Raw genomic sequence first — 18,976 nt, forward strand, 5'->3', positions numbered from 1 at the left:
AATGAGGAAAGGCTAGACAGGCTAGGCCTGTACCCTCTGGACTTCAGAAGAGTCAGAGGTGACTTAATTGAAACATATAAGATCATGAGGGGACTTGACTAGGTGGGTGTGGAAAGGATGTTTCTTGTGGGATAATCTGGAACTATGGCCGTGGTTTAAAAATAAGGGGATGTTCGTTTAAAACAGAGATGAGAAAAAAACTTTTTCTCGCTCAGCAGGTTGACAGTTTTTTAGAATTCCCTCCCTCAAAAAGCAAAGGATGTAGATTCTTGAAATATTTTTAACGCAGAGGTAGATAGATTCTTGATTACCAAGGGGATGAAAACTTATCGCGAAATGCAGGGAATGTGGAGATCAGTTTAAAATCAGATCAACCATGATCTCGTTAAATGGCAGAGCTGGCTCAATGAGCCGAGTGGCCTATTCTTATTTCTTGTTCTTATGTTCAAATGATTTAGCGCTCTTTGTACAAATGTGTTATAACTATTGGACAATGATGAAAAATAACTAAAAAAAAGCTAATGCAATGTTATTCTATATCTCAGTGAATCTAAAATACAAAGGGGGTAGGGTACAAATTTCTAAAAACTCTGGTTAGTTCTAACTTTGACAGACGGCATTCAGTTTTGTGCACACCCCTCCTCCACCTGCTCAGGACACATTGGTCTTTGAGGCTGTACAGCACATTGTGATGGAGTCCTCGAGTTATATACAGTTCCTTTCTACTAAGCAAGCCCATATTCTCTGTGGAATGTAACATTCAGAGGACACAGGTCCAGAATTCCTAAGTGGCAACATTCAGTTGTACCTGAGATTCGTCACTCAACAGTTCATGGAAGAACAACTCAAAAGATTACAGGCAGGGACTGAGGTCAGTGAACTGTGGAACAGGGAGAGAGAGAGAGAGAGAGAGCGAGAGAGAGAGAGCGATGATTTCTCCATGTCAAAATGCTGATGTCTAGCTTTACTGCAGGGAAGACAATGCGAAGTCATGAGCAGTTGACTAGCTCTCTGTAGCTGAGAAAGCTATTGAAGTACACAATCTGAGTCACAGAGTCAGGGAGTAGTCATTGGTGAATGCTGGTGTTGTGTCACTGAATAAGTATGGAGGGCAGTTATTAAAGTCAAGGGGAGTGTGAACCCAGGAAATGAAGGTGATCAATTAAAACAGGGATAGTTGTTGAGACGACCCATGATGGATAGCTCTTAAAAACTCTTTCAAAACCAGATCAGCAAAAATGAAGAATTATAAACTGTTGTGAAATTTACTAAGATTTGGTGACCCATTGGGCCATTAATGTCTTGGGAGGGATTTACTGAGAAATCTGTGACATCTTTCTTTGTCAAATTTGAAATTTGATGTGTGCTGTGGAGTGTTGAATTACAGCATGATATCCCTGTTTACCACATGTTAATTCTGGGTGTTCGGAATAAATTGTCCATGCATTGTAGATTGTATTACTGTTCTAAGTTGTAAAGTACAGCTGTTTGTTCAAAAATGTGGAATCTTGTGGCTTTATTCTTTTAGCAAGTCCCTGGATCATACTTTTGTCTACTTTAAAAATAAAGGTTACTAGTCCCAAACTGGATTGTAACGTTATTGATGCTCTGGTCTGGGATCACCAGAATTATACTGGGTAAGTGTTAAATCATAATTTATGTGTGAAGTTGTAACATATCAGTTCTGACGAAAGATCGCTGGACTCAAAATATTAACTGTTTTCCTCTCTGTATACAAGTTGCCATACCTGCTGAGTTTCTCCAGCACTTTCTGTTTTTGTTTCAGATTTCCAGCATCCACAGTTCTTTGTTTTATTTAGATTGTGAGAACAGGTTTGTTCTTTGTTTTATTTAGATTTAGATTGTGAGAACAGGTTGCATGACATAAGTTTATATTCCCTTAAACATAGAAGAATAAAGGGTGATCTAATTGAAATCTTTAAGGAGATTAATGTTTTCAAAAAGTAGAGAAAGGAACTATTTCATTTGATTTGGGGGTGCAGAAGGGGCATGCCCACAGATTTGGAACTGGGCAGTTCAAAGCTGATCTCAGAAGTTTGCCTGAATGTTTTTTCTTATTATTCATGCATGGGACAAGGATGTTGCTGGCTAAGCAGCATATATTGCCCATCCCTAATTGCCCAGAGGGCAGTTCAGAGTCAACCACATTGCTGTGGGTCTGGAGTCACACATAGGCCAGACTAGGTAAGGATGGCAGTTTCCTTCCCTAAAGAACATTAGTGAACCAGATGGGTTTTTCCGACAATCAACAATGGATTCATGGTCATCATTAGACTCTTAATTCCGGGTATTTATTGAATTCAAATTCCACCATCTGCCGTGGCAGGATTCAAACCTGGGTCTCCAGAACATTATCTGGGTTTCTGGATTAATAGTCCAGTGATAATACCACTGGGCCAGCACCTCCCCGTAGCTTCAAAGCTTTTATAAGGGAAATGTAAGCAATTTCCCCTATAAAAGCTTTGAAGTTAATTTAATTGAAGCATTTAAATCTGAGAATACCTCACTCTCCTTAGTGTGGGAAGAAAGACTGATAGAAAAGACAAATTTTAAGAAACTCTTTTCTTTTTATGTAGGAGCTGAAACGGATATATCCTTCTGAAATCAGTGAGCCAGTCATTCGCCCACTTCTGGAGTTTGCCTGGGATATGTTCTTATCTCAGAAAAAGAAGGTATTTATCTTTTATATTGCTACCTGAAGCTGCTCGGAACAGAGTCCCAGCAAATCACATCTAAGGCTGTGGATAGGGCTTTAAACTAAACAGTTGGGGAGGGGGTGGGGGGGCATGGAAAATTATGGAAAAAGTTAAAAGCAGGGAGGGCTCAGTAGAGGTTATAAGTTTCCAAAACAAGTAGGCCAAGGATTAGCAGATGGAGTTTAATACAGATAAATGTGAGGTGCTACGTATCGGTAGGGCAAATCAGGGCAAGACTTAAGCACTTAATGGTAAGGTCCTGGGGAGTGTTCCCAAACAAAGGGACCTTGGAGTGCAGGTTCATGGTTCCTTGAAAGTGGAGTTGCAGGTGGACAGGATAATGAAGAAGGCATTTGGCACAGTTGCCTTTATTGTTCAGTGCGTTGAGTAAAGGAATTGGGAGGTCATGTTGCGACTGTAAAAGACATTGGTTAGGTCACTTTTGGAACACTGCATACAATTCTGGTCTTCCTGCTATTGGAAGGATGTTGTGAAACTTGAAAGGGTTCAGAAAAGATTTATAAGGATGTTCCCATGGAGGCTTTGAGCTATAAGAGAGGCTGAATAGGCTGGGGCTATTTTCTCTGGAGCATCAGAGGCCGAGGGGTGATCTTATAGAATTTTCTAAAATCACGAAGGGCATGGATAGGGTGAATCAACAAGATCTTTTCCCCAAGGTAGGGGACTCCAAACTGGAGGGCACAGCTTTAAGGTGAGAGGGGAACAATTTAAAAGGGACCTAAGGGCCAACTTTTTCACGTAGAGGATGGTGCATGGAATGCACTGCCAGAAGAAGTGATGGAGCCTGGTACAATTACAACATTTAAAAGGCATCTGGATGGGTACATGAATAGGAAGGGTTTAGAAGGATATGAGCCAAATGGGATGAGATTAATTTAGGATATCTGGTCTGTATGGATGATTTGGACCATAGGGTCTGTTTCTATGCTGTACAGATCTATGACTCTATGACTCTAAGTAATAGAACAGAGACTATGGAGAGGGTCTAACTTAAGGCACAGCAGAGAAGGGGAGATGTCTCAGAAGGGGGGCAATCAACACAGGACTGAGGGTGTTGTCCTTAAATGCAGGCAGTATATGAAACAAGGTAAATGAGCTTGTAGCATGGATTGGAATTGTTGTTGTGATGTTGTGGCTATCAGAGAGATATGGCTGCAAGGGGATCAAGGCTGGGAAATAAATATCCTATCAAAAGGGCAAGCAGATGGGCAAAGGGGACGGAGTTGCCTAGTTAGTAAGAAATGAAATTAAACCGATAACAAGGAGCAATATAGAGTTGGAAGGTGTAGAATCTGTGTGGGTAGAGTTGAGGAACGGCAAATTAAAAACAGACCCTGATGAGGGTAGGCCTTGCAGTAGTGAGAATAGAATCATAATTTATTGTCACTTGTATTTTTACAAAAAATTGCAGTGAAAAGTATTTAAGTTGCTATACTCTGGTGCCTATATTAATAACAAAAATCATATCTTAAAAAAAGACCAAGTCCATCCTTGAGATAGAAAAGGCATTTGGAAAAGGCATGCAAGAAAGGTACTGTTACAGTAATCATGGGGGACTTCAATATGCAGGTGGATTGGGAAAAATCAGGTTGTGAGTCGATCTCAAGAAAAGGAATTCATGGAATTTTCTATGAGATGGTGTTTTTTGGAGCAGTTTGTGGTAGAACCCACTAGAGAGCAGGCATTTCTGGATTTAGTGGTATGTAATGAGGCATACAATGTGGTGAAGATTAGTGGGAAGCCTTTAAAAACAAGGCAGTAGGGGGACAGAAGATGAAATATGAAGGTAAGCTAGCTAGAAATGTAAAACAAAATTGCAAGTTTTCTAAAAGGCATGAAAGAGGCAACAGTGGGCATTGGCCCACTGAGAAGTGAGGCTGGAGAAGTAGTAATGGAGAACAAAGAAATGGCAGGGGAACTGAATGGGTATGTTGCATCAGTTTTCAATATGTGGAAGACACCATCAGCATACCAGAACACCAAGAGAGTCGGGGGTCAGAGGGGAGTGTACAGGCCATCACCAAGAAGAAGGTGCTGGGGAAACTGAAAGGCCTGAAGGTGGATAAATCTCCCAGACCAGATGGACTACACCCCAGAGTTCTGAAAGAGATAGCCATGGAGATTGTGGAGGAATTGTTGGTGATTTTTCAGGAATCATTGGAATCATGGAGGATTCTAGAGGAGTGGAAAATGAGGGAAACAGAAGACAGGAAACTATAGGCCAGTTAGCCTGACATCAGTCATAGAGCCTATTATTAAAGAGGAGATTGTTGAGTACTTGGAAGTGCATGGATAGGACTGAGTCAGAAAGGCTTTGTCAAGGGAATGTCATGCCTGACAAATCCGTTCGAATTCTTTGAGGAGGTAAAGAGCAAGTTAGACAAAGGAGAACTATGGATGGGATCTTATTTGGATTTCCAGAAGGCCTTTGGCAGGGTGCTGCACAAGAGGCTGTTAAATAAGGCTGTGGTGTTGGGGATGAGGTACTGGCATCTATAGAGGATTGGCTGACTGGCAGAAAGCAGAGAGCGGGGATACAGGGGTCTTTGTCATGATGGCAGCCAGTGACTAGTGGTATTCCACAGGGGACAGTGTTAGGATCACAATTATTCATGTTAAGTATTAATGATCTGGACGAAGGAGCTGAGGGCATTATAGTTGAGTTTGCAGATGACACAAAGATAGGTGGAGGACAAGTAGTGTTGAGGATCAGGGAGGCTGCAGAATGACTTGGACAGGCTAAGAGAGTGGGCAAAGAAGTGGCAGATTTATTACAATGTGGGAAAGTATGGAGGTTATGCACTTTGGTAGGAAGAAGAGGCGTAGAATAGTTTCTGAATGGGGAAAGGCTTTGGAAATCTGCAGTACAAAGGATCTTGGGAGTCCTAGTTCAGGATTCTCTTAAGATTCAGTTGACTGTTAGGAAGGCAAATGCAATGTTAGCATTCATTTTCAAAAGGGCTAGAATACAAAAGCAGGGATGTACTGGTTGGGCTGTAAAAGGCTCTGGATCAGATCACATTTGGAATATTGTGAGCAGATTTGGAACCTGTATCTAAGGAAGGATGTGCTGGCACTGGGGGGTTGAGAGGAGATTTACAAGAATGATCTGGAAGAACGCATCACATCAGAGTGGTTGAGAACCCTGGATCTGTATTTGATGAGTTTAGAAGGATGAGGGGAGAGCTGATTAAATCTTACAGAATACTGACAGGCCTGCATATAGTCGAATTATTTTTAAATGGACAGGTTTTAAAACAGTATAGTTAAAACATTTCATGGCCACCATTGCTGATACATTTTTCTAGTACAGATTTACATAATTAATTGAATTTAAATTTCCCCAGCTTCCCTGCTAGGGGAGGTGAGGGCCCAGTGATATGAAAGCTAGCTTATTAATCCAGAGACCCAGGTAATGCTCTGGGGACCTGGGTTTGAATCCCACCACGATAAATAGTAGAACTTGAATTCAATAAAAGTCTGGAATTAAGAGTCTAATGATGACTATGAAACCATTGTTAATTGTCAGAAAAAAACACCATCTGGTTCACAAATGTCCTTCAGGGACAGAAACTGCTATCCCTACCTGGTCTGGCCTCCGTGTGACTCCAGACTGACAGCAATGTGCTTGACTCTTTTAGGGATGGTCAATAAATGCTAGCCTAGCCAGTGACACACATTCCATGAATGAATTTTTAAAAATGTAATAGTAGAATTAAATAGGAATAAATGCACAAATGTTTTCAAAGTCACATTTGTTCATCTTGGTGAAAGTTACCGAACAGAAGTTAAAATGTAACAGATTTGAGTAAACAAAAGGGTCAAAACAGGGAGCAAGAAAGTCAAGGGAAAGACCCCTGATTGTGTCAGGGTGGGAGAGGTTGAAAGATAAAGGTTTTATGTTGCAAGTCCAGCCATAGGGATAATGAAACAAAAATACAAATAACTAACAAGAAAAGAGAAAATGTGGTTGAGTTGTGCTATTAGTTAAGACATTTAACAAGCATTAAAAGAGATCACCAAGTGAGCAGCAAATATAATGTACTAATTTGAAAGATGTAGAAGGATTGGGGTTCCACATTGGAGGGAGTGCCTGGCATCTTTAAGAGAAGGAGATAAAAGGGCAGGTGATCTGTCTCCTGTGCTTTCACAGAACAGTACCATAGGAAAGGGAAGTGGTGCTGACAGTTACTTAGGAGTGAGCGAGAATGTTGCAGAGGAAGTCTGGCAGTGGAAGATGTTTTAGTGATAGCATCACGCTGGAGCAAAGGATGGTGTGGTGGAAGATGAGGACAAGGGAGGTCCTATCAACATCATGGGAAGGAAAGGAAAAGTTTGGGAGCAGAAGTGTGAGAAATTATTTCTTGTTGATATCTGATGCACTGACATTGTGAACAATGAGACTATGCAGCAGGTTGAATGGCTTCCTTCTCTGCTCTGAGAATCTATGCTCTATACATTGCTTCATTTGGATGACTTGATACTCAAATTGACGAGAGAAATGTGCTTTAGTGCACATTCAAGTATTGCATAATTGTATACCTGTAACCAAATTAAAACTTTATTAGAAGTTGTTTATGAAGGTGAAGACAATCTAACAATGAGTACATCATATCTTTAGAACTTAAAGACACCAATTTTTTTTTACAGGAGCTTAAAGGTGACATGTGGGGCTTCTCCTCCCATGTCGTGTGCTTTATCAATGGCCAGCTTATTGGAGATGAGGAAGATTTCCTCAAATGGGCAGAAGATATATTTGGCTACGTAGATTTCAGACCGAAAGCTCTATATGATGCTATAGCTGAAGATTTTTATTCCAACTACCTGAAGGGCAGTCAGGTAAATATCAACCTTTCCTTAACACGAAATATCACAACTCCTATTCACAACAACATTGCCCCCCTCCCCCCACCCTTGCTGGCATCATAATTAATACAGAGAAGACAAAATGTTTAAAGTACATAACACTTTCGTAGATGATGTTTGGAAATATTCTTTACACGATAATAAACCATGTGATGGACTAGCTCAGCAAATCTTATTATCTGAGATTTGAGTATTGTCCTCCAGTTTTTAAACTTACTTTCGTTCTGTTTACTAATGTGGTCTTCCTGTGTCCTTTACCATTGTCATCCAAATAATCTTTTGCTTTAATATTATTGATATAATTGTGCAAACACAACAGGCCTTTAAAAAATGCACAATTACAGCATTTTTGTTAATTTTCTATTTCTCCAAAGCTTGTTGTTTCATAATAAAACAAAATTTACTTTGCTCTGAAGATAATCTCATGCACCTGCCATTCATCATTACATAGTGATTCTGATGGATCTGACACTTTGTTAAGCTTTGTAGAGCACTTTACTTATCAACTCACATTCAGGTCTCTAGCTTAAACCCAATTCCTAAATAATGTAGAGAACTGTTGAAGAAGTTAACAGTTGCAAAGCTAATAATCTCTTCAAATGACATCTTCAGTGATCCTGGCTCAGAAGGACCTCCAGAAACCTACTCAAGCTGTAACGTACCTGTGGCCATCCTATTTGTGGCTGAAGATCTAAAAAAAAAACTGGAACGAGTACATAAAAGAGGACGAAAACTTACAAAATATGATTGGTTGCATTAAGTTCAATGCTGTTTAAAGGCCAGAGGCAGAGAGGCAACAGACGAGCCCTTAACCTTCCCTTAGGCTTGTTTTTTGTAGAATTTAGAAGGTTAAGGGATGATCTCAAAGTTTTCAGGATATTAACAGGAGAAGACAAGGTAGATAAAGATAAACTGTTTCGACTGGTTGGGGATTCTGGAGCTAAAGAACATTATTTGAGAATTGGGGCCAGACTGTTCAGGAGAGATGTTAGGAGATGCTTCTACACAGAAAGGGTGGTAGATGGTTGGAACTCAGTTCCACAAATGGCAGCGGATGCAGGATCAGTTGTTAATTTAAATTTGAGATAAATTTTGTTAAACAATGTTATTAAGGGATATGGTCCAGAGGCAGGAATATCAACCATGTTCCCAGTGAATGGTGGAACAGGCTTAAGGGGCTGAATGGTCTACTCCTGTTCCTATAATTAAGAAAAAGTCTAAACTCCTTGCAGGTCATGGAATTAAAAATTGCTGAATATGTAAATTGGGTCAATCAACATCTAAAAGGTAAAAATAAACCTTTGTGCCAGGGTCATTAACTGAGATCGCAGTCGGATGCTGTCCACCTGGTTTACCCTTTCAATACATTTCCTCTTTCCTTACCACAGTTCCAAGATTTGCATTTTTCATTGTCCATTCAAAATTTTATCTCCTTGAAATGTTTTCTTTGTCAAAACCTCAACTGCCTGCATCAGGGGGCTTACTCAGAGCTGTGTAACTCCTACAATAAATCTAACACAGTTCTGTACTATTAGTTATACTGATTCTTAGCTGCAAGAATGACAGTCACTTCTTGTTTTTTTCAATTACTTCAAACAAACAGCATTCTTATCTGGTTTTGAATACCTCTTATACAGCAGACATCTTGACCTGGCAGCAACCAATTTGAGTTATCCTTTAGAATAACCCTACATGTGTTTCAGGGATGATAGATACTTCTACAACAGACCTTTTTGCTCTTTGCTAAACTCTCGGTTGTCATCTTCAAGAAAGGTCAATCCAACTAGTCTAATGTTTTGTCTCTATTTTCTGCAGCACACATTTGTTTACATGGACATTTCCATTGATCAGAAACCTATTGGGAGGTTGTTATTTGAGGTAAGGAATGCAGTGAAAGGTTGTTACTTACTCTTCTCCCTAGCAGCTCACACCCATCCACCCTCATTATCGCTCATATGGTGAAGGTCCTGATCCATCCTAGAGTATAGTTCCACAAGAATGAGAGCAACCATTGGATGTCCACTCTTCACAATGAAAATGTCTTGGGTATTGGCAGGTTGCGTAACTGGGAACCACTGCTCCGGAGCATGAACCTATCCCAAGTTCCAAATGTATAGATATTCATTTCAATAAGAGTCACTGAATAAATATATTTATTTCCTTCCCCTAATACAGCAATGCCAAGTCAAAATATATTGCACTCAATATTGTGTCACTGTGATCATTTATTTTAATATTAACCAGCTAGGTTCCCAGTCGCCATGGCTCAGGTCATGAATATCTTGATATTGGATGTGACTCAGTGATAACACACTCAGAACATCATGGGGGGGTTTAAGTCACATTCCAGAGACTTGAGTGAATGAACGAGCTTAAAATTGAAGGAACACTGCACTGTCAGAGATTCTGTCTTTCAGATGAAGCACTAGATTGAGATTCTTTCTGGATTGTCAAATGGACAGATTGAGGTCATGAAATGCATTATATAAATGCAATTCTTTATTTCTTGCAGGGAGGAAAACATATTCATGATTGCAGTTAAGGTCAGTTAACAAAGTACTGATACTAATTAATAATCTATTGATAGCTTTTTACAGATGTCTGTCCAAAGACTTGCAGAAATTTTGAGGAACTTTGCACAGGAGAAGCAGGTTTCTCACCTACAGAAATTCGACTGTGTTATCAAGGAAGTATATTTCACAGGCTGGTGAAGGATACTTGGATTCAAGGAGGAGGTGAGAACCAAAGGCTACTCTTTTCCAACAAGCATCATAAATCTACATGTTAAAATAGCCAGGATTGTGAACAGTACATGTCACATGTCTCACATATGGCATGAGTAAAATTAATTCCAGGAGTACGTAAGCAATAAATTGTAACGGACACTAGTGACTATAATGGTATTTGGAGCAGAATTATTCAAACGTTTTTTTTGTTTCTCAATTCTGATATCCATTCTGATATTTTCTTCCCAAAACCATAGACATTTTCAAAGGTAGAGGAGATGGTGGAGTATCTATATACGGAAAAACATTTGAAGGTAAAAAGAAGACACTGAGAAAGTTTTCTGGTGGAAGAATCATTACAGAGCATGGTTGTGGATGTCATTTATAATGTTTGTATGGCACCTAATCTTGGCAGTAAAGTTATGCCATATGTCCCTATGTTGAGTCCCTACAAGTGGAGAGTTTTGGATTCTGGCTGCTCAGGGAGAAGTATTGCAGTGTCCCAGAGGGAAAAAAATGACTATTGAATATTTCCAGTGCCATCTGGAGAGAAAATGACCCCCTCCCTACCCCTACTCCACACTGACTGTTAGCTTAGTATTTAGCCTGGCTCCCTAGCATCTGCTTGCCAGGTATACTTGAACCCAAGACTTTTAAGTGTGGTGGTCACTCTTTACGTAGTAACACTCCAGATGTCAGCCCAGTGCATAAACACTATTCTAGTTTTTCCCTCACTGGAGACACTTGGAGTGCAGCTCGAAAACTCTCCAATTTCTGATTCAGGTATGGGAATGCTACTGCTGATCTTACTTCGCTGGTATTTGTAGCCACTCGCCAATTCTTCAACTCATTTTTTTCTTGTAAAATGTATTTTGATTATTTAAGAACATAGAACATAATACAGTACAGGCCCTTCGGCCTGCCATATCTGCGCTGTATTATTCATAAATATATAATTATAATACTTATAAATATTTAAAAGTATTGTTGGTTCTTAATGTAGAATAATACAGTACAGGAACAGGCCCTACTGCCCGCCATATCTGCGCTGACCATGATGTCATTCTAAACTAATCCCATCTACCTGCACGTTGGTCCATATCCTCCTATTCCCTGCCTGTCAAAATGCCTCTTAAACATTATTAGCAAATCTGCTTCTACCAACTCCCCTGGCAGCATCTTCCAGGCACCTACCAGCCCCTGTGTTGAAACCTGCCTCTAGAAGCATCAACTATGAATTAACAAAATATATAAATAAATTATAACAGTGCGCAAAGTTTTTAGTATTAATAATCCTTCTGGATGTCAGCATTATCAAATTGTTATGATTAGATAAACACCATTACCAGTACTATAGTGTCATTAAGCAGTTCAAATGGCACAAGTCATTTTCATGGAAAATATCTCTAAGATTTAAATGCAGCTTTCATTGAATGATTTATCTTGAGACTTTGAATATGCCCTCAGTGAAATAATCCATGAAATAAATTGCACATATACAGCACTACAATCCTGCAAAATGAGGCGTATTCAGATTGGAATTATAAAAGAGCATTGGGATGAGGTTAGATTCTTACAATACATAATATCACTAAATCCCAAGTGTGTGAGTAAAGTGTCAACAGCTGAATACCAAGTGAAGGGATGATCTACAATCCGATTAAATAAGATGGTGCAAAATGGCTGGAACAACATGTTAGGTATAAGAGTTACGTGATGGGAGTCTAACCAAAGTAACACATAATCCAAAACTGTAAAAAAACTAATTAAGGTAAAGAGATAATAGCAAGTTATCAAGGTGATGCTGTAAAAACAGAACAGTAAGGAAGATTTTACACAGAACAGTATGGGTGGGGTTATATGTAGCGTGACATGAACCCAAGACCACGGTTGAAGCTATCCTCAGAACTTGACTATCAGTATCCTTACAAACGGGTGTTGTTTTGATCACTATCAATGCAAGAAATAGTTGCTAATACGCAGGATGTGTTTTCTGTTATTAGATGAGACCTTTGCAATCTCTCACTGCAAGAGAGGAATTCTTGGAATGGCTAACAAGGGACGGCACACGAACGGAAGCCAGTTCTATATCACACTGCAGCCAACTCTTTGGATGAACACCAAATTTGTAGCTTTTGGGTTGGTACTTCATAGAACATAGAACATTACAGCGCAGTACAGGCCCTTCGGCCCTCGATGTTGCACCGACCTGTGAGACCAATCTGAAGCCTATCTAACCTACACTATTGCATTATCATCCATATGTTTATCCAATGACCATTTAAATGCCCTTAAAGTTGGAGAGTCTACTACTTTCGCAGGCAGGGCATTCCACGCCCTTACTACTCTCCGAGTAAAGAGCCTACCTCTGACATCTGTCCTATATCTATCACCCTTCAATTTAAAGCTATGTCCCCTCGTGCTAGCCATCACCATCCGAGGAAAAAGGCTCCCACTGTCCACCCTATTGAATCCTCTGATGATCTTGTATGTCTCTATGAAGTCACCCCTTAACCTTCTTCTCTCTAACAAAAACAGCCTCAAATCCCTCAGCCTTTCCTCATAAGACCTTCCCTCCATACCAGGCAACATTCTGGTAAATCTCCTCTGCACCCTTTCCAATGCTTCCATATCCTTCCTATAATGCGGTGACCAGAACTGTACGCAATACTCCAAGTGCGGCCGCAACAGCTGCAACATGACCTCATAGCTCCAAAACTCAATCCCTCTACCAATAAAACCTAACATACTGTATGCCTTCTTAACAACGCTATCAACCTGGGTGGCAACTTTCAGTGATCTATGCACATGGACACCGAGATCTCTCTGCTCATCCACACTACCAAGAATCTTACCATTAGCCCAGGTTTATTCCCTCACTTTTGTCTGATCATTGCTGGTTTAACATAGTGGGAGCAAAGTGTTCCATCATGTCATATTGAAGAATTCTATTTAGAGAGACTGTAGATCCCCTATCTGGTGTGAACTTGGGTTACGTCTGTGTCACACAACTATACAATGAAATTCTTCCCCAGTCAGTTTAAAAGACCATGGTTAACTTATTGTTCAGTTTGAGGTTTGTCATCTTTGTTTTACCATTCTTAAGGACATTTTTTGCGAGGAAAAATTAATTTCTAAGTTTTCTGTTTAGTTTCTTATCTCAAGTTAGGTTTAGAAACTCATCATTCAAAGAGATGTCCTGCTATTCTGAACATACGATACACAATACATGAACAGACAAATGCAAACACAGATGGGTACATGTTGGAAGCAATCTTGCAGGTCCTCCAGAAGACTTTAATTCTGTGGGATACAAAAGTCAGCTTCTCGATGATAGGTTAAGGATCCACCATTAAGTTCTCAGAACTTTTCTGGTGAACTGGCTTCCCCATCCTTCATTGTTAGGATCCTGTTTTACACTTATTAGCTTGCAATGTATATTCATTCAAACCTCAGACTGCTGTATTCATGTTCCCGGGTCCAAGCTGGTTTCCCAGAAAAAGAAGGATGTGTCTTGGAGGGTAACACACTGTGGAGCTAAAGGAACACAGCAGGACAGGCAGCATCAGAAGAGCAGGAAAGTTGACATTTCGGGTTGGGACCCTTCTTCAGAAATGGGGGAGGGGGAAGGAAGTATCCAAAATAAATAGAGAGAGGAGGGGTGGGGCTGGGGAAGGTAGGTGGGATGGTGATAGGTGAGTGTAGGTAGGGAGTGGTGGGGATTGGTCAGTGAGGTGGGAGAGAAGATGGACAGGTTGTGTCAGATCAAGGAGGCGGGGATGAAATGGTCGGTTGGTCATGGGATGAGGTCAGGGGTGGGGAGATTTTGAAACTGGTAAAGTCCACATCGAGACCATTGGGTTGCAGGCTCCCAAGGCAGATGATGAGGTGCTGCTCCTGCAGTTTCTGGGTGGCGTCATTGTGACACTGGAGGAGGCCCACTAGCCCCACCACCCCGGTACCTTTCTCTGCAACCGCAGGAAGTGCTACATCTGCCCCTATACCTCCCTCCTCACCTCCATTCAAGGCACCAAATAACTGTTTCACAGCAGACAGAGGTTCACCTGCACATCCGTCAATGTGGCCTATTGCATCTGCTGCTCCTGATGTGGCCTCTTCTACATCAGAGACACCAAGCGGAGGCTCAGAGACCACTTTGTAGAGCACCTGTGCTCAGTTCGCGACAAACGACAACACCTTCCAGTCACGAACCATTTCAACTCCCCCTCCCTGGGCGACATGTCCATCCTGGGCCTACTCCGGTGTCACAACGACGTGGGCAGCTGAAATGAAGTGATAGACATTGATTGCGCATGAGGTATCTGATGGAGATGCCTGGAACCCAACCTCCTGTGGGACAGTTCACAGCAGGGACAACTTTACAATGCTACCTCACATTCACAGGTGCATGAAATATGTAGACAGTGCTACACACCCTGGTCAGCACTGCAGATCATATATCCTCATCTCACGGAAACCTGGGTTATCTTGAGATCCCCATGAGTCCTGATGTCTGCAGCCACTTCTACCTAGGCTGCTTTCATCCTACTACCGTCCATCGGTAAAAGAACTTCTCTCCTGGACTGCCTTCAGGAGATCCTTTAGGGAGGCATTACTGAACTGATGTGCTTTTTTTAAGAATATATTAATTTATGAGACATGGACATCTCTGGCCAGGCCAGTATTTATTGCCCAGAGGGCAGTTGCCAGTGAGAGTCAACCACATTGCTTTGGGTCTGGATTCACATGTAGACCAGGCTGGGCAAGGATAACAGATTTCCTTCCCTACAGGACATTAGCAAACTAGATGGGTTTTTCCCCGAATAATTTGCATAGTCATTGTTGGACGATAATCCCAGATTTCTATTGAATTCAAATTCCGCCATCTGCCATGGCAGGATTCAAACCTGGGTCTCCAGGTCATTACCTGGATCTCTAGATTGATAATCTAGTGACTATACCACCAGGCCATCACCTCCCTGCCTCTTTTTTACTGACATCTTTGGGCTGGTTTGGGGTGATGAGCAGAGGTTGAATGATACTCCTGGATTGCAGCAAGTGAAGTGCCATCTGGGTTCCTTTTAAATATGGTGCCCTGCTTTTGGATTCCAGAAAGTCCCAATGGTTTGTTTCCTGCCCATAAAATTCCCCGTTTTACCCATGCATGGTTGTGCAGTGAGCTAAGAAGAACATAATCATGCAGGAGAAACCTGGAATCCCTCATTTTCACACTTGCTTCTACGGTCCCTGAAAGAAATGTATTTCTGCCTATTGTATCTGATGCTGATGGTATAAGAAAATCCACTCACTTAAAGGGGCGAGCTTATATTTTAATTCAAAAACCAAGGAGCAGGTACAAGGCCAATAATACAGGATATGTCTAAACTTGAAAATACTGAAAGAGAAGATGTGGTAAAAGAAGGAAGTGATTAGTGGATCCCATTCCCGCGTTTTAAAGGATGTAATGTTGTAACAGAAAGTAAACATTGTGGGAGTATAGGGACTGCTCAGTTTTGAACTGGGAAAAGAATTAGATTAGGACACTGTACACTGAAACATAGTTTCATTGCAAATAATAGGAATGGTATGGAACTTAGATATAACAAGAGCAAAATTTAGAAGAGTGCTCTGTGGAATAATGTGAAGAAAACAGAAAAATCAAGAAATGTTGTAATAGAGAAAAATGACCATGTCGTCTTTTGGCAGCAACTTCCCAACTGTCAATTTCTAAATGAACAATTACAACAGTCACTTGGGAGTTCCCCTCCAAATCACACACTGTCCTGACTTGAAACTTTTCATTGCTCTTTCCCTATTGCTGAGTCAATATCCTGGAACTGCCTTCCCATTAGCACTGTGTATGGAATTACAGACACATGGGAATCCAGTGATTGCAGAAGGAAAGGAAGAGGTCAAAGACAACAGCCATATGGATACAGCATCAGCTGTGAGTTCCTCTCCAAGTCACACTCAATGCTAACTTAGAATTGGGGCATTACTCCTTCACTGTCTCTGAATCAAAGTATAGGATTCCCTCCCTAATAGCACTGCAGTACCAACACCACATAGAGAGCAGTGATTCAGAAAGTCAGATCACCACCAGCTTCCCAAAGGCGATTAGAGATCATAGAATCATAAAATCTCCACAGTGTGAATGCAGGCCATTTGGCCCATCGAGTCAAGTTGGGTGGCCAACAAATGCTGGCCTACCCAACAAAGCCCACATCCCATGAATGAATTTTGAAAAACTTTGACAGAAGTTAAATAATAAGTGATACACAGGATCCACAGTAATCTTTTCCCTGTATCTTAACCTAAGGATGCATGAGAGATATTTGAAGATTTTCTCAGATAGTATTCAAGTATTATGTTAAATACCCATCAATTCATTCTTTTCCTTCAGAATAAAACCTTCCCTGAACTGAATCTTCTTTTATTTTGACAGACAACTGGTAGCAGGCACAGAGGTTCTCGAGGAATTGGAATCAGTTTCCACATATAACGAGAGACCAACAGTGGAATGTAAAATCACAGACTGTGGCCGCTATTCTCCCTAAATATCGTTACTCTTTTAGTTTGGCAAACACACTATAACCTGGGTCTCCTGTCCATTATTTATTATCCTCACAGTTACATGTTTCCTTGTTTGACATATACAAAGTGGGGTCTTTAATACTCTGTGGTAAATTATATATGAATGAAGGTGAAGATTGTCACTGCCAACAGACTTGGGAATGAGTTTCATAAACTCTAGCAGAAAAAAAAATTCCCAATCTTAGGCTGCAACTTACTATTGCTGGCATTTGCATATTAATCCTTGTAGTGTGGAAGTCCTGTGTCTGCTAGTTTAACAAGCAAGATCCCACATTACTTTTAGGATATAAACATGAACTAACTGCACAGAGGCCAGTATCCCATCACCAAGTCACCCTGTATTTACTTGTGCAGAGTACACCAACTGTGGCCCAGTCAGCTCAGAGTCAGTCCCTGAAGTCAGGAGATTCTAATTTCCTGGTTATACTGGTCAGCCAGGGCTTTCCTGATTAGGGTTGTTAACCTGAGCCGATCAACAACTTTGCAGTCAAAGAGGTCAACCCGGTTCCAATCTCCCTACTGCTTCCCCACTAAATCCAGGGATGTAGGCCTGGATTTTCACTGTAGCTTTTCATGCAACGTTTTTGTCCCAAGTCCGATTCCTCTGATTCGGACTGTGACACGGGTGGCGTGTACCTGACTGTAGCCCACCTCTTGCATCTGGAACATCTCAGGAGAGTTTCCTCCTCTTCTTCCGGCAGTAACGGTATCGAAGCTGCATCCATGTCAGACTCTAAGGTTTCCTCAACATGAGATGGAGTGGGAGACCCTATGTTTCCAACAGGCTTTCTGGCTGTTCTGAGGGTCCAGATATGTCTTGCTCCTGTCCCGTTTACAAGATAGCAGCTTTCAGGTGACCCACGTGTTTGTTCAGGACTGTATCACCTACTCAAACTTTGTAAGTCACGGGATCTGACCTCATATCAACCTCATCTCATACCGATACAGGGCCATTTCCATGGTTCTGGCGCCAAACTTAATCCCCAGAATTAAATTGTCTCTCTCGTTTAGAGTGTGGCCACCAATGGTGTTCCTGCTGCTGTTTCACCCTCCCCCTGCCCCTGCCAGGGCTAGGAATATCAGGTTTATGGCGGTGCGGATTCTTCTCCCTATCTGCAACTCTGCTGGAGCTATCCCTGTTGTTGCATGTGGGGTGGTCCTATAATCGTACAGGAATGGGGACAGTTTGGTATTAATTGATGCTGTAGGCTGCTTCAATAAGCCTGCCTTCAATATTTGGACTGCTCTTTCTGCTGGACCACTGGACAATGGATGGTGTGGAGCTGTCCTTATGTGCTGAATGCTGTTTGACTTTAGGAAATATTCAAATTCCCTGCTGGTAAATGACGTCCTATTGTTGTGACCAATATTTCCGGGAGTCTGTGTATTGCGAACAATGCTCTCAGCTTCTCAGTCATCACCCCCGAGTTTGCTGAATGAGCTTTATGCATGTTCAACCACTTTGAATGGTGTCCACAATGACCAGGAACATTGAGTCTATGAAAGGACCGGCATAGTCGACATGCAACTGAGTCCAGGATTTTCCCGGCCATTCCACCGAATGTGGGGGCACTGCTGCTGGTAGTTTTTGTCCTTGTTGGCACTCTGGGCACTGCCCCACCGACACAGCTCTGTTGGCATTCAACCTCGGCCACCAGACATAGCTTCTTGTTAGTATCTTCATCTTTAAGGTTTTGGAGTAGATTTGTAGCTCGGGTTGTGGGTGTTGAGGTTGGTTGGCTCGCCGAGCTGGTTTGTTGTTCCGCAGATGTTCGTTACCGTGCTTGGTAACATCCTCAGTGCAGCCTCTGATGAAGCGTCGGTGTGTTTTCCCGCCTGGCTTTTAAACTCTGGGATCCGTGCGATGGATTTCCTCACTTCCGGGTTTCCTCCGTAGTGGAATGTATATGGGGTCGAGTTCAATGTGTTTATTAATAGCTTGCTTCGTGGAGTGCCATGCTTCCAGGAATTCTCGTGCTTGTCTCTGCCTAGCCTGTCCCAGGATCTTGGTGTTGTCCCAGTCGAAGTCGCGGTTCTCCTTGTCCATGTGGA

At 41.5% G+C, this 18,976-nt stretch overlaps 1 protein-coding gene across 1 annotated transcript in view; it reads left to right on the plus strand.

The window, feature by feature from the left end:
• Window positions 1–17,055, plus strand: part of ppil6 (peptidylprolyl isomerase (cyclophilin)-like 6) — a 28,743-nt gene extending 11,688 nt beyond the window's left edge. The window contains exons 2-8 of the mRNA XM_048596690.1: window positions 2,598–2,693; window positions 7,389–7,577; window positions 9,420–9,482; window positions 10,192–10,339; window positions 10,588–10,644; window positions 12,334–12,469; window positions 16,776–17,055. Of these exons, the coding sequence (XP_048452647.1) occupies window positions 2,598–2,693; window positions 7,389–7,577; window positions 9,420–9,482; window positions 10,192–10,339; window positions 10,588–10,644; window positions 12,334–12,469; window positions 16,776–16,887 (801 nt within the window). The 3' untranslated portion in view covers window positions 16,888–17,055. The remainder of the gene's footprint in view (window positions 1–2,597; window positions 2,694–7,388; window positions 7,578–9,419; window positions 9,483–10,191; window positions 10,340–10,587; window positions 10,645–12,333; window positions 12,470–16,775) is intronic.
• The last annotated feature ends 1,921 nt before the right edge of the window (window positions 17,056–18,976 follow it).

This window comes from Rhincodon typus, chromosome 5 (genome assembly GCF_021869965.1).
Source record: "Rhincodon typus isolate 14 chromosome 5, sRhiTyp1.1, whole genome shotgun sequence".
In the NCBI taxonomy this organism is placed as follows: domain Eukaryota; kingdom Metazoa; phylum Chordata; class Chondrichthyes; order Orectolobiformes; family Rhincodontidae; genus Rhincodon; species Rhincodon typus.